Source organism: Saimiri boliviensis, chromosome 15 (genome assembly GCF_048565385.1).
Source record: "Saimiri boliviensis isolate mSaiBol1 chromosome 15, mSaiBol1.pri, whole genome shotgun sequence".
Classification (NCBI taxonomy): domain Eukaryota; kingdom Metazoa; phylum Chordata; class Mammalia; order Primates; family Cebidae; genus Saimiri; species Saimiri boliviensis.
The window spans coordinates 66,983,767-67,005,066 of record NC_133463.1 but is presented as its reverse complement, the minus strand read 5'-3'; the positions used below and the strand labels follow the sequence as shown (position 1 = coordinate 67,005,066).

At 45.3% G+C, this 21,300-nt stretch overlaps 2 protein-coding genes across 8 annotated transcripts in view; both read left to right on the top strand.

Moving 5' to 3' along the window:
* Positions 1-18,485, top strand: part of SAMD12 (sterile alpha motif domain containing 12) — a 509,648-nt gene extending 491,163 nt beyond the window's left edge. For 6 of the 7 annotated variants that reach the window (XR_012514162.1, XR_012514159.1, XR_012514160.1 and 3 more), the window contains 3 exons: positions 42-277; positions 5,889-5,976; positions 9,131-18,485. The gene's annotated coding sequence lies outside the window, so the exon portion shown is untranslated. The remainder of the gene's footprint in view (positions 1-41; positions 278-5,888; positions 5,977-9,130) is intronic. The other variant, XR_012514163.1, reaches the window with a different exon arrangement.
* Positions 18,486-19,561: 1,076 nt separating this feature from the next.
* EXT1 (exostosin glycosyltransferase 1) overlaps positions 19,562-21,300 on the top strand; it is a 312,087-nt gene continuing 310,348 nt past the window's right edge. The window contains exon 1 of the mRNA XM_003933110.4: positions 19,562-20,614. Within this exon, the coding sequence (XP_003933159.1) occupies positions 19,653-20,614 (962 nt within the window). The 5' untranslated portion in view covers positions 19,562-19,652. The remainder of the gene's footprint in view (positions 20,615-21,300) is intronic.

Sequence of the window (21,300 nt, the reverse complement as noted above, 5' to 3'; positions counted from 1 at the left end):
TTAGAAAATTTGAAAATATCTAACTTACTGTTTACCTGCAGGACACTGAAAGTCATCCCTGCAGGAGGGCAAGAAATACAAAGAAATGCAGATCCTTTCCAGCAAGGAATTTTTATTCATGGCATGGTCGGCTAGACACGTACCTGCATTTGGAAAAGGAAGAGGCAGAGGCAGAAGACAACATCTTTTCTGTTGACCATGAGTGGTAGCAAGGCTGCGTCATCACTCATAGACTTCAGAGTTAAGGAAGGCAAAAAATCATTCCACCTTCTGAAGGGTAAAGCTGGTATTCTTTGACTATATAGTTTTATAGGAAATTTCATCTTTTCTCATCTCCAAGAGAAACTTTTATTTTAAAAGGTTTAAAGTGGAAGCACTTTATTGATGATATTGGCCATGAAGCCTGAGGAGACATGTGCACACATCCAGCCTTGAGCCTTGGCAGCTTGCCTCTAAGCCCTGCCACTTCAGGAGGCCAGGGAAGGGCCAGGGAGATGGCTGGGAGGCAGGACTGGATTTTGGTTTCTTGGCCATGAGGCTACTTCATTACTGCTGGGACATGTATCCTGCGAAAGCTAATGACCCCTCTCTAGAGCCAAATAAATTGAATACTTGGGTGAAGGATTTAGCCTTGAAAATGAGTTCCAGCCAGTAGTAAACCTACTGAGAATAAGGCAAATGGGCTTACAGAAATAATATAGTAATTCTAAATGTGTGCCTCCCTTTCCTGATTACAAGCAGCACTGAAATATGAACAGAAATAAATCTATTGTAAAGAAAATTCCATTTTCCTATTGGCCTGTATATTTCAAAGATGATTTATCAAGAGGATTACTTTGCAGGTGGGATTTGTTTCAGATCCTTTAGTTTAATTTAAAATTTTTCTTATCCTTTCCAAAACTTTCCCCCCAAAATTAAATTATATTACAGTGTATTTACATTGCATTACTAGAGGAATTCACTCATTCTTCACTCATTCATTCCATACAAATTTAATGAGCACTTACAGTGTGTCAGGCTCTGTGCTAAGTATCCAGGAAACTGAGGTGAGAAATAGATCATCCTGATCCTCACAAAGTTAATGCTCCTTATGAGACTTGTGGTATGTAAATCAGTAATTGGAATAAAATAGGATCTGGGTGCTGTGCCTCACTCACACCTATAATCTCAACACTCTGGGAGGCTGAGGCAGGAGGATCGCTTGAGCCCAGGATTTCAAGGCCAGCCTGGGCAACGTGGCAAAACCCCATCTCTACAAAAAGCACAAAATTAGCCAGGCATGGTGGTGCACCTGATCGCTTGAGCCTGGAAGGTTGAGACTGCAGTGAGCCATAGTTGTGTCACTGCACGCAAGCCTGAGGGACAGAGTGAGACCCAGACTCAAAAATAAACAAGTAAATTAAAAAGTGTCCACACATAAGCACAATTAGGAGCAGCATTATCACAGCAGATGAACAAGGTCCCAGGATGAGCCATACCAGACAAAATAATCAACTTCACCTGGAGAGGAAGGCACTTCACACAGAAACAAAGCTTTTCATTCAATACAGATTCAATGTTCTTCTTCACAACATTAATAACCATTGCCAAAATCTATCCATTTTGTCATTTTTAATAAGCCAGTTTGTCTTAAAGCAGGACTTGGCTTAGGCAATATATCTACCCTATTTTATTTTAATTAGGCTTTTTTTTTTTGAGAATATGGGTTTATTCACTTAGCTGTTCACTCAAAAAAAAGAAAAAAATTATTGCCTACCATTATGAGCCAGGTCTATAGGACAATTCTGGTTCCCAATGTAAGTTAAAAACAAAAAAGAAGAAACTAGGATGGGCTTGAAGGGCATGAAGGTAATTGTCATGGGGCCTTGTCAGTTCCATATTGGTGGCTAACAAAATACTTAGGAGCCTGGTCCTCATAAATCTGACAATTTTCTACCTTGGATTAAGAGACCAACTGGTTCAAGCCACTTTCTTTTCAATTAAGGGAAGAATCTCAGTGCTACATTCAAATGAGTAACTGAGTTTCCGATGGAAACATCCCAACAACATAATAACATAATAATGACCTGACTTAGGGCCATACATTTACACACATACATGTATAATCATATCCATGCGCTTTTTTTTGAGACAGAGTCTTGCGTTTTTGCCTAGGTTGGAGTGCAATGGCACAATCTCGACTCACTGCATTCTCTGCCTCCCAGCTTCAAGTGATTCTCATGCCTCGGTCTCCCAAGTAGCTGGACCACAGGCATGCACCACCATGCCCAGCTAAATTTTGTATTTTTGGTAGAGATGAGGTTTTACCATGTTGGCTAGACTGGTCTCGAACTCCTGACCTCAAGCAATCTGCCTGCCTCTGCCTTCCAAAGTGCTGGGATTACAGATGTGAACTACTGTGCGCAGCCTTATCTATGCACTTTAAAGAGACTCATGCACACATGTTTTTTTTGTTGTTTTTTTTTCTAAGATGGCGTTTTGTTCTTGTCACCCAGGCTGGGATTGCAATGGTACAATCTCAGCTTACTGCAACATCTGCCTCCTGGGTTTAAGCGAGTCTCCAGCCTTGCCTCTTGAGTAGCTCAAATTACAGGCATGCAAGACCATGCCCAGCTAATTGTTTTGTTTTGTTTTAGTAGAGATGGGCGGGGGGCGGTCTCACCGTGTTGGCCAGGCTGGTCTCGAACTCCTGACCTCAGATGATCTACCCGCCTTAGCCTCCCAAAGTGTTGGGATTACAGATGTGAGCCAGTGCACCTGGCTTCATGGACACATTTTAAAGAGACTCCCCTGGCCATCTCAAGCATGCTACCCTGAGTCCCACCCTAAGAAAGGCTGGTGTTGAAAGCAACCCTGGGAAGGAAAGAGACACAAAGATCTAAGCCTTGTGTGTAATGGGAGTGGTAGAATGCAGCAGAAGCTGTCAGAATATGACAAGAGGAAGAGGGCATTTATTTTAAGGGTGTGGGGAGAAAAATAAATTAGGCTGCAATCAGATTCTTCATGCAGGGGCCAGGAGTTGAGAGGTGCCCTGTGCTTGTGTATGGATTTTTTTTTTTTTTTAAGAACACCCAAGTGGAGAACAAGGAGATATAATTTTTCTTGACACACCAATGTACAATAAGAACATATATTTAGAAACATTTGCCTCCCTGCACCCCAAGCAGCTGTTCAGTTCCAGCAAACACTCTTCCTTTCAGGCAGGGCAGGGGAAGTGTATGCTGCTTGTCTCTTGAGTCCCCAGTGAGAGCTGGGACTAGGATTCCAGAGCCCATCCGCTTCTCACCAGGCAGCAGGGAGTCAAACACAACCAGTGCTTAGGAAGCAAGGTCAGAGAAATTGCTCCAAGGGAAGACCAACTGGGGAGTCTGTCTGATTTAGACAGGAAGAACAAATCTGCTTTAATTTGGAAGCCACTCTCTGGTCAGGCTCTTAAGGACCCCAGTAGAGTTAAAATTTGCTTCTCTTATTATACCTTTTTAAAAGCCAGAAGCAGGAAAGAGAATCTCTTGAAATTATTCCTCCCTGCTCCGTGAGTCTATAACTCACGAGGCAAGGTTTTTGGCTGTCAGAGAAAGGTTTTATAGCTCCTGGAGGTAAGACTTGTGCGAAGTGGAAGACAGGATATATCCACTTCAGGTGAGCCCACCATTTTTGCGACATCGTGAACACCTGGTTTCCTAGGGTCATAGTCACCTTCTTGACAAATCCTGACAGGTGTCTTGGGGAATGCAAGTGGCAGTGAAAATGGCCAAGGGGAAGAAAGACCCTGTGAAAACGTGATATACGATCCAGTCAAGAATTTGTTTTCATTTTTATTTTATTTATTTATTTAGAGACGGGGTCTCCCTCTGTTGCCTGGGCTGGAGTGCAGTGGTGAGATCACAACTCACTGCAGCCTGGACCTCCTGGGCTTGAGTGATCCTCTCGCCTCTGTCTCCAGAGTCGCTGGGACCATAGGTGTGTGCCACCACACTCAGCTAATTTTTAAATTATTTTCTAAAGGTGAGGTCTCACTGGGGAACCAGGCTGGTCTCAAATTCCTGGGCTCAAGCAATCCTCTGGTCTCAGCCTTCCAAAGTGTAGGGATTGCAGGTGTAAGCCACTGTGCCTGACCAAGGACGGGTGTTCATTGGAGCCTTGATTCGTTTGTTCCTTCACTCATTGACACGTTCAGTATAATATGCTGGTGCTGCTCAAAGCAGTCCTTCACTGTCAGGGTCATTAGCAATTGAGGACTTGTCAGAAATACACATTCTTAGCCACTGCATAAAGTACTCTAGATAAAACCCACAAATGTGGAGGAGCCAACCCCCTCCCCCACCCTTGGACTATAGTTTTATAAATTGTTTATTTTATTTAATAAATTTTTAAGAATACACATTCTTGCATCCACCCTATACCTAGAGTGGTGGGAAGTCTCTAAGAATAGGCAAGTATGATGAAATGTCTTTCTTTCTTTCTTTCTTTTTTGAGACAGAGCCTTACTCTGTCGCCCAGGCTGGAATGCAGTGGTGCAATCTCAACTGCAACTTCTACCTTCCGGGTTCAAGTGATTCTCCTGCCTCAGCCTCCCAAATAGTTGGGATTATAGGCACATGCTACCACACCCAGTTAATTTTTGTATTTTCAGTAGAGACAGGATTTTGAGATGTTGGCCAGGCTGGTCTCAAACTGCTGACCTCAAGCGATCTGCCCCGCCTAGGCCTACTAAAATGTTGGGATTACACGTGTGAGCCACTGTGCCTGGCCAAGATGTCATTTTTGAGATGAGGTTGCAAAGGATTTGGCTGCAGTCTTGGCCACACTCTCCCTGACTTGCTGTGAGGGAAGCCAGCTGCTACATTGGGAACAGCCTTTTGAGGAGGTCCATGTGGCAAAGAACTGATGTCTCCCGCCAACAGCCAGTGAGGACCTGAGGTCCACCAACAGCCGTGGGCCTGAGCGTGGAATTGGTTCCTCCCCGAGTCATGCCATGAGGTGATTGCAGCCCCTAACATCTAGACTGGAGCCTTGTGAAAGACTCTGTGCCACAGTGCCCAGCTAAGCAGTGCCCAGATTCCTAACCCACAGAAACTGTGAGATGATAGCTAGATAACTAATACAACTACTGAATCAGAAAATTCCGCAAAGCGGCCAGGCACTGTGGCTCACGCCTGTAATCCCACCACTTTGAGAGGCCGAGGCAGGCAGATCACCTGAAGTCAGGGGTTCAAGACCAGGCTGGCCAACGTGGTGAAACTCCGTCTCTACTAAAAATACAAAAAGCCAGGTGTGGTGGTGCATGCCTGTAGTTCCAGCTACTTGTGGGGAGGGGGGCCGAGGTAGGAGAATCACTTGAACCCAGGAGGTAGAGGTTGCAGTAAGCTGAGATCACACCATTGCACTCCAGCCTGAGTGAAAAGAGCAAAACTCCATCTCAAAAAAATAAAAACCAGAGAGAGATTCTGCAAAGTGAGTCCCTGGAATGTGGATTTTGACATGTTCTGCAGGTGATTCTCATGGACAGTAGTTTGAGAAGCACTGCTGTGACAAAGTTAAGAGCAAGAGCTTTTGAGCCAGACTGCCTAAGTTCAAATCCTAGCTCGAGTACTTCTCAGCTGTAGGAGCTCAAGTGAGTTACGTACCTCTCTGGGCTTTAATTTCTTTTGTAAAATGTGGCTAATAATAGTATATACTTTCTGGGTTGTAAAGAGAATTAATTGGGTTAATATATTTAAAGCACTTAGCATATTGCCTGGCAACAGCAAGCACAATAAATTCAATGATGATTCATTCATTCAACAAACATTTATGAGGCCCCAACTAAGGGTAGACAATGTGCTAGGTGCTGACGTTATAAGGGTTGAGTAGACATAATCCACTTTTGGCACTGTTGTCCTATACAGGAGGCGGCCATATAAAAGAATGGACACAGTAATGGGATAAAGATACTACAAATGAGTTCTGCACAGAGTGAAGTGGAGCCCAGAAGAGGTCAGTTTTATTCTGGATGAAAGCATTAATGCAAAGCCTAGTAACTCGGGTATTTGGGGGTTGGAAAAGAATAGATGATTTGGGCTTGTGTTCCTCAAGCCCCTCACCTCAGTCTTTCTGAGTCTCTAGAGCTTCCTTTTCATGTGGCGAGCTGACAAATCTACCGTCACTAACAGCCTCTTCAGGCAGGAGCTGCACAAATGCAGGGCTGCACACCTCATTCACAAGGCTCTAGGTCCTGGGTTCTGCTTTCTGCTTCTAGACCAGGCAGCTCAGCTCAGCCCAGCTCACCATAGGGTGTTTGCATCTGCTTTTCCCTTTCTCGGAAAGATTCTTTCCCCTACTCCTTTCATGGTTGGCTCCTTCTTATCCTTCATGTCCCTGCCTAAACGCCTCCTCAAAGAAGTCTTCCTGTTTACTGTGTTTAAATAGCATCTCCGTTTCAGAGCCCGTTTCATTTCCTGAGCAGTACTAGCGTTTCACACTTACTTGTTAATTTCCCCATTCACCATTGTCTCCCTGAGTAGGGCTAAGCCTTGGTCTTTCACGCACCATGATGCACACCAGGGGACACAGCAGGCATTCAATAAATACTCGTTACTGAGTGGATAAATGGATGACTGAACTTGTCCTTTCAACACTTCAGCATGATTTGCTGAAATGTCCATCTTAATTATGACGAACATTAATTCAAATTCTGCAAGATGTAACTGCTGAAAAACCAGAATGTTTTTCAGTCACTTTAAGGGTCTGCCAGAGATTTGGGAAGGGATGGGAGAGTGAGAGGACATCATAATAGTTAACATTTACTGGCCAGACACGGTGGCTCACGCCTGTTATCCTAGCACTTTGGGAGGCCTAGGTGGGTAGATTACTTGAGGTAAGGAGTTTGAGACCAGCCTGGCCACATGGTGAAACCTGTCTCTATAAAAAATACAAAATTAGCTGGTATGGTGGCAGGCACATGTAATTTCAGCTGCTTGGGAGACTAAAGCAGGAGAATTGCTTGAACTCAGGAGGTGGAGGTTGTAGAGAACTGAGATAGTGCCACTGCACTTCAGCCTGGGTGACAAAGCAAGACTCCATCTCAAAACAAAAACAAAAGCCCACATTTACTGAGTACCTCTTCCAGGATGGGGGCAAGGTGTTAAGTGTTTTATATGCATCATCTCATATGCATCTGAAGTAGTCATCATCATTCTTTGTCCGGTAGGGGCAAGTGGAGAAACTGAGGCTTAGAGCTCTTAAGTAACTTGCCTAAAGTCAGAGCCAGTATGGTGTAGAGCCACAACTGAACACAGGCAGGCTCCAACACTCTTGTGTTTAACCACCATTCACTCCTGCCTCCAATGAAATGCAGCTCATTACATAAATATTCTGCACAAATGGAAATATACACAGTTGAACAACTATCTGACACTATAACACCAGACCAGATTAGGAAATACCTGAAAGGTTTCTCAAGGCTGCAGGCAGGAGATCTTATCCATGAACATAGGAACTAGGCTGTGGCCAAGTAACTGGTAGCTTATTCACTGTGGCTCCTTCCCTTGCCCAGGGGTCCCATGTTGTTTGGAAGACAGGGAGTCCTAGTGCAGTAAAAAGTCACATCACCTCCAATTGACTAGGGAACTTGTTCTCACCTACAAAAGAAGTTTGGTAGTCTCTTCCTAAACCCTTTAAGGATTAGCATTCTCCTTGTCAAGGTGGTATGTAATTTACAGCAATTGGCAGTTCCTGATGCAAGGAATTCCAAGATCAGACCAGTCAAGGTGAGGAAAGGGGTGGTGACAGGTCAGATCAGAGCTTAGGTAGAGAAGTTGGTGGGGGGTAGAGGTGGAGAGGGTCAAGAAGCAGGAATAGGGAGGTGAAGCTTTGCAAAGCAGTGGGGCCTGTCTGTGTTGAGCCTAAAGCAGTCTTTGATGGACCGTTCCCATTAGCAACAAGTCTCCACAGGCCAAAATGAAGAAGAAAGGAACCAGGCTTATCCAGTCTTAAACAGGACTAAAGTCTGCATTTTTCCCGTGTCATGAGGAATTATTGGGCCAGCAGCCAGGATAGGCTATCCTAGGCTAAAATCCTCAGGAGGAGAGAACAATTAGAGAAACGATGAATTATGCTTCTGAGGCCAATTCCCTTTTCAGGGCTTACTTAAAGCCAGAATGTATGTTTCTAGTCTGCTTTAGTGAGATTTAAATATTCAGATTTTCAAAGAGACAAGGTCTCTGCTGAAATTTACATATAAATATGTCAAAATATATTTAGTCTTCTTTATACCTTTCTCTTTGCACTTCCTGAGTTGCCTGCACTTCGACAATGTGATCAGTCCCTAGGAAATGAAGAACGCAATTGTCTGAAGAGGCAGAAGTTGAGGTAGAATAGCTGGAAGGTTAGTATACTGGAGCTGACCTAATGTCATGCAGAGGGTATGATCGGAGGAATACTTTAGTTTGTATAGATTGCAAGTTTTCAGAATAATGGCTTACCTAGGCCAAAGTTCCCAGCCATGCAGACTTTTGTAGATATATGTATATACTTTTACCTACTTAGAAAGACTACAAAAGCATTCTGAAAATGATCTGGAAACTTGCTCTTAAGATCTCAAGAAACCAGGATTCAGAGAAATAGAGGAAATTCAACCAAAGAAACAACCTTGGAGCATCCAGGGATCATTTGGATAACTAGCTCCACGGTCCATCTTATCTGCGCGGTAATAACAAGTTAGCCCATATGCTCTACACAAATCACCAACTGTAAATGATTTAGACTATCATAAAACGCACTTAACTCACTGAAGTAGGACTGGACGTGATTTAACCTCACTTGAGTGAGAATGGCAGGTGCTTTAAGACCTTCCAGGGTCTCATGATTATCATTGTGAGCACCAATAATTATTGTACCATAGTTGCATAGACGTGCCAGATGATAAAATATGTTCAGTTGACAGAAGGTAAGGGAAGCTTCATTCTGTGGGGTATCCGAAGTTTAAGAAGAAAAAAAAAAAAAAAAAAAAAAGAAGTCAAGGCAGCGTTGGCAGAAAATTGCATAATAAAAAGTGTTAAAATTCAATGGGGAAAATGTACATGAATTGTGGGTGACTTCCTGATTTCATCACCTTCAATAGTTGACATTTCCATTTCTCCTTTTTTTCCAGTGACTCCATCTATAAATGGATCTCCAAATGTTAATAAGGACCCGCACAAATGCAGCCACTTCCTTCCCTTGTACATTACAGCATGGAGCCAGTTTTATGGTGATTATTTCTTTCCATGTCTGTTTTTCCTCCTGGAGTGGGAGTCCCTAGAAGGCAGGGGCTGGGCGGCACGTATAGGAAAATCTTTAGAGAAAACAGAAGGTACCAAGATAAGCAAGCAGGGTGGAGCTTCTGTATCTTCCACTAGGGGTCAGTAAAACTTTTATGAGAATCCTACGATGGCATCCGGACTTAGAGAAGGGCAATTTCGTTGTCACCCTTTGTCCCTCAGAAAACACCCACAAGAGGCTGTCCTATCACCGAAAAGGAGCTCTCGTTCCAAGTTGTTAAACACACATAAAAAGCACAGCCAAATATGACTTAGACTAGCATGTCAGTATATCAAACAACAGAATTAACATCAGAGACAAAAGTCTCAGCTTAAATGCACAGTTTTGATAAATACTAAACATGCTCTCTTGCGTAATGAGCAATCACTGGCTAACTGTCCAGTGAGTAGGGCTAATTATCTTGACTCTGGTTATCGTGGTGTCTGTATCATAAAAATAAGATTTGAAGTTTCCCTTCTCCTTATGACTTGCTATCCTGGTTTGCAGTAGTGCTTATTGTAACATTATACAGGAATGTAGATGAAATTTATTAGAAACAAAGACTTTTGAAAATACGTACTAGATAAACAAACTTGACTCCCTGCCCTACCAACAGCTAGGGTGAGCTGTTAAAACTGAAATCAGATCATATCATTCCCCTTCTTGAAATCCTCCAAGGCCTTCCCACTCCTAAAATCAAATCCAACACATCATCCTGCCTGTGATGCTAGGGCATGCCAAGGTTCCTGCACCTTCTCAGATCTCATCTCCTGCCTCTTGTTCCTGCATTCATTATATTCCTGCCGCAGTTACCTTATCTGCTGATGCTTTAACTCAGAGGTTGTCAAACTGGGAGATCTGCAGCGTCAGCCTTGCGTGGGAAGTTGTTAGAACGTAAATTCTTGGGTCACACCCCAGATCCATTGAATCAGAAAATCTAAGGGTGGGATTCAGCCCATCAGGTGATTCTGTTGCATGCTAAAGTTTGAAAAACATTATTCTAATTCTTCAAACTCCTTTCTGCCTTAAGATCTTTACACTGGCCAGATCCTAGGCCTGGTACACTCTTCCCAAGGTTCCCTTCTCATCGGTCACATGGCAGCTGCTGAAATGTTAGCTTATCACAGAGACCTTCCTTGACCATCCTGATTAATGTAAGCCTCCTTACTCTTCCTCATCCCAATCTATGCCATTATCTTTTCATTTCTCCTCAGAACTATCTGAAATGATCTTGCTAATTTATTTACTTATTTTATTTTTAAATTTATTTTATTTTTGAGATGAAGTGTTATTCTGTCACCTAGGCCAGAGGTCAGTGGCATGATTTCAACTCAGTGCGATCTCCACCTCCAGGTTCAAGCGATTCTCCTGCCTCAGCCTCCCAAGTAGCTGGGACTACAGCTGCATGCCAACATGTCTGGTTAATTTTCTTATTTTTAGTAGAGATGGGGTTTCACTATGTCGGCCAGGCTGATCTCAAACTCCTGACTTCAAGTGATCTGCCTGCCTGAGTCTCCCAGAGTGCTGAGGTGACAGGCATCACACCCAGCCTGGGCTACTTATTATTTTATTATCTATCTCCCCAGTTAGAATGCGAATAGACACCTTGTTTGTCTTTTATACCATGTACCCTGAGTTCCTAGAACACAGGCACATAATAGGTTCTCAATAAAATTTTCTCAAACTGATGTCTATGAGATTTTTCCGATCAGCCTGCCTTGAAGAAGGAAGATACATTTAGATTCTGTAAAGGAAGCTGCAGTCTTGTGGCACAGCCCTGGCATGAAGCCAGGAAATGAGGGTCAAATTATAAATTCTCAACATTAAAATCAGGTGGCCTTAAGTAAGCTATTTAACTAGATGAGTGGGTCTCAACTAGAGGTTGTTTTGCTTCCAGACATTTGACAGTGTCTGGAGACATTTTTGACACCTCAGCTTGGGATGTAGGTAGGAGCAGAGGGTGCTGTTGGGCACCCAGTAGGTAGAGGCAAGAAATGTGATTAAGCATCCCACAATGCACAGGGCAGCCTCTTCCAACGGAGAGTTATGTGGAGCAAAATATCGACAGTGCCCAGGTTAGAAACCCTGAACCAGGCTGGTACAGTGGCTCACACCTGTAATAGCAGTTTCGGAGGCTGAGGTGGGTGGATCACGAGGTCAGGATGACACCAGCCAGCCAAATGGTGAAACCCCGTCTCTATTAAAAATATAAAAATTAGCTGGCCATGGCTGGCGTACGTCTGTAGCCCCAGCTACTCAGGAGGCCAAGGCAGGAGAATCCCTTGAATCCAGGAGGTGGAAGTTGCAGTGAGCTGAGATCATGCAGCTGTATTCCAGCCTGGGCGACAGAGCCAGACTCCATATCAGGAAAAAAAGAAAAAAAGAAACCCTGAACCAGAGTCGTACTATTTTTAAAACAGGGATAGTATTCTTTTTCTAATTCACAGGGTTCCAGTGATACTAAAGCAAAAATTCTTCTGTAAGTGTTTTGTAAATGACAAAAGACTGTAGATGGATACCTCCTGGTGTAGCATATCTGCTCAACGAATATTTGTTCAAAGACTATGTGAATGAATTGCCAAGAGCCCCCTCCTAGGATTGAGTTTCAGCTTCCTCACTTGTGACAACTGATAAGGAGAATACCTGCATCTTAGGAACCTTGCAAGGATCAAAGATATAATGCTGGTAAGCACCTGGTGCCCGCTTTGACACATACATGGTTGAATTTCCCTTGTTTTGCTCTTGGTTAGCTTCCTGCTTGGCTATCTTGGGAGGCCTGCTGGGGCCTCCTACTTCTACTTGTTTTTCTTCCACTTGTTTGCTTCCTTCTCAGTGGAGTTCCATCTTCCTCTTTCCCAAGCTCTTCCCCTCCTGGGCCCACTTGGTCTACACAGGGCCTCCTTGACTATTTCAGCTGGAAAGATATCACCACATCTTAGCCTGCAATTTTTTGGATGAAGCTCTCAAGTCCTAGCATTCAGAAACAATGCTGCAGGCTTCCTCAGATTCTTGGCAGAGAAGGAAGTAGAAACTAGGCTCCTGTTTTCTGCCTGGGAATCTCTAGATTCATCATTACCACTTCATGATGCCCCAGCTTTTGTTGACCTGACTGTCTTTTCCTACCCCCCCATACCCTAATCAGTAAAAACCCAGCAGAGTTCCCTGTTCTTTCTAGAAACTGGAAATGCTTACTGCTAGAGGTTCCATCAGACATCACCAAAACCTCACAATGTGCCCACATCAAATACAAAGTTTGTATACATTTATGAAGATTGGATTGCCTTGCCTGTTAACCTAGGGTTACATGTTAGGGAATTTAAGCTTCTGCTAATTCCAATATTTCAGCTTGTTTTCATATTTTAGAGCCAATCAATTATTTTTTATAGCAAATAGAATTGTAAACCATTGATATGCATATGCTCCTGCAGTGCTTTCTACATTAAAAAGAAAAATAGACTCCTTCGCTTTGCTGCCGTCAGCTCTTTTTCCGTTTTCCCCTTTTCTGTTGGTTTATAATAGTCAACGGCCATTCCAGAGTCTACAAAGAATCTGGAAACCAATGTGTGTTTGATGGGCGATACTCCATGTATTTAATGCTGTCAACTTGCAAACATCGTCTCATCTCATGTACTTGGGTCCACATTTGTCCAGGAGTATGATGATCAAATCTTGCACCTGCCATGTGCATTGAGGACTGCAAAATTTTTCTTGTATTAGTTTGTTCTCATTTGATTCTTACAGTAACTCACAGGCTTACAGTAACTTACATGCTTATAGCTAAGCATGCTATAAATTACAGTTATTTTTGATTTTACCAATGAGAAACCAAAGCTTAGGGAAGTGAATTGACTTGCTCAAGGTTATAGAGCAAGTGATGGGGTCAAGGCAAAAGCCTACATTTTTTGGAATCTTTTGTGCCACACTGTTTTCAGGTCTTTAGACAGCCCTCAAGGAAAAAGTACACCTGGAAAAGGAAACTAAGCAAGGCTTAAGCAAGGCTTGAATGCTTGGGCTACTTTAGCTTTGTGTGTGTGTGTGTGTGTGTGTGTGTGTGTGAGATAGAACTCCAGCCTTGAATATTCTCTTATTTGCCTTACAGACAACAGGATCAGATTAATTAATTAGTTCCACAGTGTTTATTTCGTGAAAGACACTACTGTAACTGCTGAGGATGTAACACTGAACAAAATGACCAAGTCCTTGCACCATGGAACTCACATTCTAGATGCAATAGATAAATAATAAATGAACAAGCCAATATATAGAATGTCAGGTGCTGATTAGTGCTAAGAAGAAAAATAAGGAGGGTGAGGGGATAGGAAAATGGAAGGGTTGCTGCTGTTTTATTTAGGGTGGTTAAAGAAGCCTTAAAGGAGGTGGCATATGAGGAGAGATTTGAAGGAAGTGAGGGAGTGTGCTAGGTGGATTGGGATGCAGACGGGCAGAGACAAATGTGTGCAAGGGCCCTGAGGCAGGGTCATGGTTGCCATGTGTGAGAAATAACAAGGTCACCAGCCTGGCTGGAGCACAGTGAGTAGATCAGGAGGGAGGGTGAGAGATGTGGGCAGGAAATGGGGTGAGAGGATGTGGTGAGGGGAGGTGGGGGACAATTAAGAAAAATCCGGCAGGACCTCATAGGTAATTTAAAAGGCTTTGTCCCTTAGTAGAGAGACAGGGATCCCTTGAGGGCTTTGACCAGAGGAGTTACATGATTTGACACACCTCAGTGTGGATTTTTTTTGTTTTTGTTTTTGTTTTTGAGACGAAGTCTTGCTCTGTCGCCCAGGCTGGAGTGCAGTGGCGCGATCTCGGCTCACTGCAACCTCCGCCTCCCAGGTTCAAGGATTGTTCTGCCTCAGCCTCCCGAGTAACTGGGACTACAGGTGCGTGCCACCACGCCCAGCTAAGTTTTGTATTTTTAGTAGAGATGGGGTTTCACTGTGTTGGCAAGGCTGGTCTTGAACTCCTGACCTCAGGGGATCCACCTGTGTCGGCTTCCCAAAGTGCTGGGATTACAAGCATAAGCTACCATACCTGGCTCAAACACGTCATTGTTAAAAAGTTTACAATGGACTAACTTGCCCTCTGTTAAGATAATCCTGGTTAATAATATTTCTACTTCAAACCACAGACTGACTCTTGCTTTGAGGACTACCAAGGGGCCTTAAAAAAAAAAAAGAAAAATTTCCTCAGATTTATTGGGATGTGAATGACAAATAAAAATTGCATATACATTTACAATGTACAACATGATTTCATGTATGTATACATTGCAAAATGATTGCTATTATCAAGCTAATTAACCCATCTGTCATGGTACATAGTTATCAGTGTGTGTGTGTGTGTGTGTATGTGTGTGTGTGTATGTGTGGTGAGAGACCTACTTAAGATCTACTGTCTTAGCAAATTCCAAATATACAATACAGCATTATTAACCCTATGCTGTAAGGTTGGATTCCCAGAACTTTCTCATCTTACAACCGAATGTTTTATATTCTTTTACTAACATATCCTGATTGCTCCAAGCTCTCAGACCATGGCAACCACCATTATACTCTCTGCTTCTGTGAATTTGACTTTTTTAGGTTCCACATGTAGGTCAGATCCACACAGAAGTGCAGGATTTGTCTTTCTGTATCTGGCTATCCGGCTTCTTTCACTCAGCATAAGGTGGTTCATCCCTGTTGTCTCAAACGGTAGGATTTCCTGCTACTTATGGCTGAATAATATTCCATTGTATGTATATATACCATATTTTCTGTATTCATTCATCAATTAACAGACATTTAGGTTGTTGCCATGTACTGATTATTGTGAATAACACAGTAGTGAACATGAGAGTGCAAGCATCTCTTTGACATGTTGATTTCATTTCCTTCTGATATATGCCCAGAAGATTGCTGGATGATATGGTAATTATGCTTTTAAGTTTTTGAGAATTTCCCTATCATTTTCTACAATGGCCATATGAATTTACAGTCCCACCAACAGTGTGCAAGCATTCTGTTTTCTTCATATTGTCCCAAACGCTTGTTACCTTTTGTCTTTCTGATAATAGCCATTCTAATAGGTGTGAGGTGGTATCTCACTGTGGTTTTAATTTGCATTTCCCTGATGAGTAACGTTGTTGAATACCTTTTCATATACCCATTGGCCATTTGAATGTCTTTTTTGAAAATGTCTGTTTAGATCCTTTGTCCATTTTAAATTTTTTGTTTTGTTTTGTTTTTTGCTACCAAGTTGTGTGAGTTCCTTGTATATTTTGGATATTAACCCATATCAGATGTTTGGTTTGCAAATATTTCCTTTTGTTGGCTGCCTTTTCATTTGTTGATTGTTTCCTTTACTAACCGTGCAGAAGATTGTTAGTTTGATTTATTCCACTTGTTTATTTTTGCTTTTCTTGCTTGTGCTTATGAGATCTTTCTTTTCATGTGTGTACAAGTGCTATGGTGAAGCTAAATTTTAGTAAGTCATTCATTCATTCATTCACTTGAATCAGTGATTGAGCTTCACCTAAGTGCCAGGAACTTCTCCTGGCATTTGGGATAAAGGAGTAAATAGGATGAACAGTTCTGCTTGCAGGAGCTTCCTCCCAAGTACAAGTGATTGTTAAACTGTTTCTTCCTTACCATGAAGAAACAGTTAACAAGCAAACAAATAGAAGAGATTTCAGCTGATGAGAAGGGTTAGGAAAAAATAAAACAGAGGAGATGAAATGATGATGCCATTAGAGGGGCTACTGTTAAGATTCCAGTTGGGTTTTAAAATGTGGAACTTAGGCTAACAGTGTTACACATGCAGATCAATTTACAGTTTACAAATTGAGGCCAGGCACAGTGGCTCATGCCTGTAATCCCAGCACTCTGGGAGGCCGAGGTGGGCAGCTCACTTGAGGTTAGTAGTTCGAGGTCAGCCTGGCCAACAACATGGCAAAACCCCGTCTCTACTAAAAATACAAAAATTAGCCGGGCACGGTGGCAGGTGCCTATAATCCCAGCAACTCAGGAGGCCGAAGCGGGATAATCCCTTGAACCTGAGAGGTGGAGGGTGTAGTAAGCTGAGACCATACCACTGCACTCCAGCCTGCGTGACAGAGCAAGACTCTACTAAATAAAAAAAAAAAAAAAAAAAAAGGCTGGCAAGAAAGGTATTATTATCCTGACTTTTCAAATGAGAAACTGGAGGTCCACTAAAATTAAGCAACATGCCCAAGACACTAGTAAATGGCAGACCTGGGGGCTGAACCCAAGTTTTCTCTAATTTCCAGTACCAAAGTTTTTTTCACAGTATGCAATACTTTGGGAAGTACAGGTAGAGATGGGTAACACTGAGGTCCAGGATAAGGAAATTAGCCATAATTAGGCAAGCAAGGCATGAAGCACATGCCAAAACATAAACAGAACACAAGAAAGCAAGAAGGGTAGCTAGCTCCCCCTAAGGTCTTGCAAAACAACCGGTCAGATATAGAGGGACCGGATAAGGTGGCTCACACTGTAATCCTGGCACTTTGAGAGGCCAAGGCAGGCAGATCACTTGAGGTCAGGAGTTTGAGACCAGTCTGGCCAACACTGCAAAACCCTGTCTCTACAAAAAATTAGCCGGGTGATGGTGGTGTACACCTGTAATCCCAGCTACTTGGGAGGCTGAGAGAGGAGAATTGCTGGAACTCAGGAGGCGGAGGTTGTAGTAAGCTCAGATCCCGCCCCCAAGGCACTCCAGTCTGGGTGAAAGAGTCAGACTCCGTCTTAAAAAATAAAAATAAAAAAGATATACAGGACTTCCAGTCCCACAGCCCCACTTCCACAGGGCTGAGATAATCAGAAGAGAAGGCCTGTTGCCTTAAACGGTTGTTCTTAGCAACTTGGGCTGGGGGAAGCTTTGGATCACATGTGGTTTCAATCACTGCCTTTATCTGCATCATCGTCACTGTATTTGGAAGATGACTGAATCCTCATTTCTGTCCCAGGCCTCTCTACATTGTGCAGTGGGTACAAGTCAAATCTGGAAAACCTGTCTCATCTTTGGCAGGTCAGCAATAGGGAGAGGCTTCAGGAATGTACAGTAATGTCCCATCCACGCCCCTTCCCCGCTTTATTAAAACAAATCTGAAACAACAGAGGTCTAAAACTTTCCACTGTATCATTTCACATTGCCTTGTTATAACCCTGCCCTTCATCCACACCCCGCTGGGGATTTTGCAGCCTAAGGGAAGCCGGGAAACGTCTGCTTCTAGCGCTCAGTCACTCCCATAATAAACAATCACTAAACCCCGGGCTGCCCTAGGCAACTGTCCAGCTTGCCCTAACCCTGAAACTTTAGCTAGGCCAGAGGGTGGGAGGCGTTCTCTGTAAAGCAGTGTTCAGGCTCTGAGGCCAGGGAGTTTGGCTTTGACCAGAGATTCGGTTTGGGAACTGAGCACATCTTTGTGGACCTAGAGGATCTTTAGCGGGACTGCTGGTTATCTGAGTTATCCAATGAAGTTCTTCCACTGCGGGTGGCAGGAGCTTGGGGTCAGGGAGTTGGGAGGTCAACGAGGGAAGGTCCAACCATTTGGCACTAACTGTAAATAAGGTCACTTTTCTGATGTTAAGTTTCCCTTCTACAGCTGGGACAGTTTGCAATTCTACCAGTCATCCTTCCTTCCACCAGCAACACCACTGCCACCACCACCACCACCAAGAGAATAACATCACTCTGAGGACTGGGGCGAGCTTAAGTTAACCGATTTCTCTGCAGCCATTAGAAAATCTTTTTTCTCTGATCGGATCTCTTGGAAGCTTTCTTCACAATAGACAGGGGGTTCAGGCAAGGCTGCCTAAGTAGATAATGAGGATTTAGGATAGCTGTCTTACACCCTTAGCACACAGAGGCAGGCACGAAGAATTGCAACAATTCCTCTTGATTGTAATAATTCCTCTTTATTGTCGGGGATTGGGGTGTCTCCTTAGTTTAAGAAAAAGATGTTCTTTGTAAGGGAGGAGTCAGGGGAGACCGCTTCAATGCTTAGCAGAAAATGGAAACACTGGGTCTCGGAGAGTGGAAGGAGGGTTGGGAGAGGCAGCTTTCGGATCGGCAGTCGCTTTCTACGAAGTCCTTCTTTGCTCCCCGCTTCCCACTTTCAAAGCACCCTTCTCCCGGCGTTCCGGCAGGCAGCCCCGGAGACCGGATTCTCCCAGGCGCCCGGGGCCGCGGAGCACGGGGCCCCCGCCGGTTCCTCCTTCCCGGGCCGCCTCGTTTCCGCAGGCGCCTCCGGTCCCCGGCGCGGCGCAGGCCGACATCCCGGTCCGGGCGCGCCGCGGGCCCACCGGACTCGCCCCGGGCCGCCCAGCGCTCCAGCCGCCTGCCCGCCGGCCGCCCGCAGCCCCGGCAGCGCGGACTCCCCGCGCCCCCCGCGCCCCCGCCGCCGCGCCGGCGCCCCAGCCCGCGGCCGGGGGTTATGAATGGGCGCAGCGGAAGCACCGCCCCCCCCGGACGTGACGCCCGGCCAATGGCAGCGCGGGCTGCGTGGATGGATGAGGTCAGCGCTGTCGTGTCGGGAATGGAATGTGTAAGTGTAACATTCAGAACCGGGTAACATTCGGCGACCGAACGCGGCGGTCGGCAGCGATCGCGCGGGGGCCTGCGAAGCGCCGCTCGGGGCCGGCACTGCCCGCGGGGAGGACGCGCCGCCGCCGCCGCCGCCCAGCGCCGCCGCCGCCGCCGCTGCCGCCTCCAGCCCGGGCCGCCGCGCGTCCCGGGGGCCGGCCCCGCGAGCGCAGGAGTAAACACCGCCGGAGTCTCGGAGCCGCTGCAGAAGGGAATAAAGAGAGATGCAGGGATTCGTGAGGTTACGGCGCCCCAGCTGCAGGATGCACTAGCCGGCTGAACCCGGGATCGGCCGACTCGTGGGAACCGGAGTGCTCTGCACGGAGAGTGGTGGATGAGTTGAAGTTGCCTTCCCGGGGCTCGTTTTCCACGCTGCCGAGAGGAATCCGAGAGGCAAGGCGATCACTTCGCCTTGCCATTGATTGGGTATCGGGAGCTTTTTTTTTTTTTTTTCCTCCCCTCTCTCTTTCTTTTCCTCCGTCTTGTTGCATGCAAGAAAATTACAGTCCGCTGCTCGCCCGCCCTGGGTGCGAAATATTCAGCCCCGCTCTCTCCCGTGCATCGTGCAACCCGAAGATGAAAGACCGAAGGGGAGAAAGTTAAAGAAATCGCCCACATGCGCTGGATCAGTCCACGGCTTGGGGAAAGGCATCCAGAGAAGGTGGGAGCGGAGAGTTTGAAGTCTTTACAGGCGGGAAGATGGCGGACTGGAGCTGAAAGTGTTGATTGGGAAACTTGGGTGATTCTTGTGTTTATTTACAATCCTCTTGACCCAGGCAGGACACATGCAGGCCAAAAAACGCTATTTCATCCTGCTCTCAGCTGGCTCTTGTCTCGCCCTTTTGTTTTATTTCGGAGGCTTGCAGTTTAGGGCATCGAGGAGCCACAGCCGGAGAGAAGAGCACAGCGGTCGGAATGGCTTGCACCACCCCAGTCCGGATCGTTTCTGGCCCCGCTTCCCGGACGCTCTGCGCCCCTTCGTTCCTTGGGATCAATTGGAAAACGAGGATTCCAGCGTGCACATTTCCCCCCGGCAGAAGCGAGATGCCAACTCGAGCATCTACAAAGGCAAGAAGTGCCGCATGGAGTCCTGCTTCGATTTCGCCCTTTGCAAGAAAAACGGCTTCAAAGTCTACGTATACCCGCAGCAAAAAGGGGAGAAAATCGCCGAAAGTTACCAAAACATTCTAGCGGCCATCGAGGGCTCCAGGTTCTACACCTCGGACCCCAGCCAGGCGTGCCTCTTTGTCCTGAGTCTGGATACTTTAGACAGAGACCAGTTGTCACCTCAGTATGTGCACAATTTGAGATCCAAAGTGCAGAGTCTCCACTTGTGGAACAATGGTAGGAATCATTTAATTTTTAATTTATATTCCGGCACTTGGCCTGACTACACCGAGGACGTGGGGTTTGACATCGGCCAGGCGATGCTGGCCAAAGCCAGCATCAGTACTGAAAACTTCCGACCCAACTTTGATGTTTCTATTCCCCTCTTTTCTAAGGATCACCCCAGGACAGGAGGGGAGAGGGGGTTTTTGAAGTTCAACACTATCCCTCCTCTCAGGAAGTACATGCTGGTATTCAAGGGGAAGAGGTACCTGACAGGGATAGGGTCAGACACCAGGAATGCCTTATATCACGTCCATAACGGGGAGGACGTTGTGCTCCTCACCACCTGCAAGCATGGCAAAGACTGGCAAAAGCACAAGGATTCTCGCTGTGACAGAGACAACACCGAGTATGAGAAGTAAGTGTCTGGGCTGGCGTGTCTTTGCGAGTCAGCCTTGGGCCCTGCCGGCCTTGGTCCAGGTGTGAAGTTGGGGGATGGGGTGGGGGCGGATGAGCCCTCAGCCCTCTTCCCACTTTGAGATTGGAATTGAGCAAATCCAGTTCAGGTGTGCAGCTAGAGGCTGGGAGAGTTGGAGCTCCTTGGGCAAACTGAAAAGCCTGGAGCACCTTCCCGAGCCAAGTAGATGACAGTGTCTCCCTCTTGCTTAGAAAACCTTCAGGGCGGAGGGTCTCCTGCTAAAAGTCGGGGTTTGATCCAAGTGTAGTAACTGCATTTCAGGCATAGGTATTGGAGGGTGTTTCTGAGGGTGTTTAGAGACCCAAAGAGGCTGTGATCTACCAAAAGTCCAGAGACTTTCCACCAAGAGTGATGCTTTTGTTTGCGTTTCTGGTGAGTGGGGGTACCTGCTTTCCCAAGAGTTTTCACAACTTCACATTTTCTGTAAGCCTGTAATTCATGTTAGCTGTGGAAGTGTTTAAATTTTATCTAACTGTGTGGCCCTTTCTTCTCTCCCCCATGGCATTGACTTTTATAAAGGGAGACTGTAAACTTGTTGGGTCTGTGGCTTTGCATGCATGCATGCACTCATTCATTCATTCATTTATTCATTCATTCATTTCTGTACGTGTCCTGTCTCTTTTCCT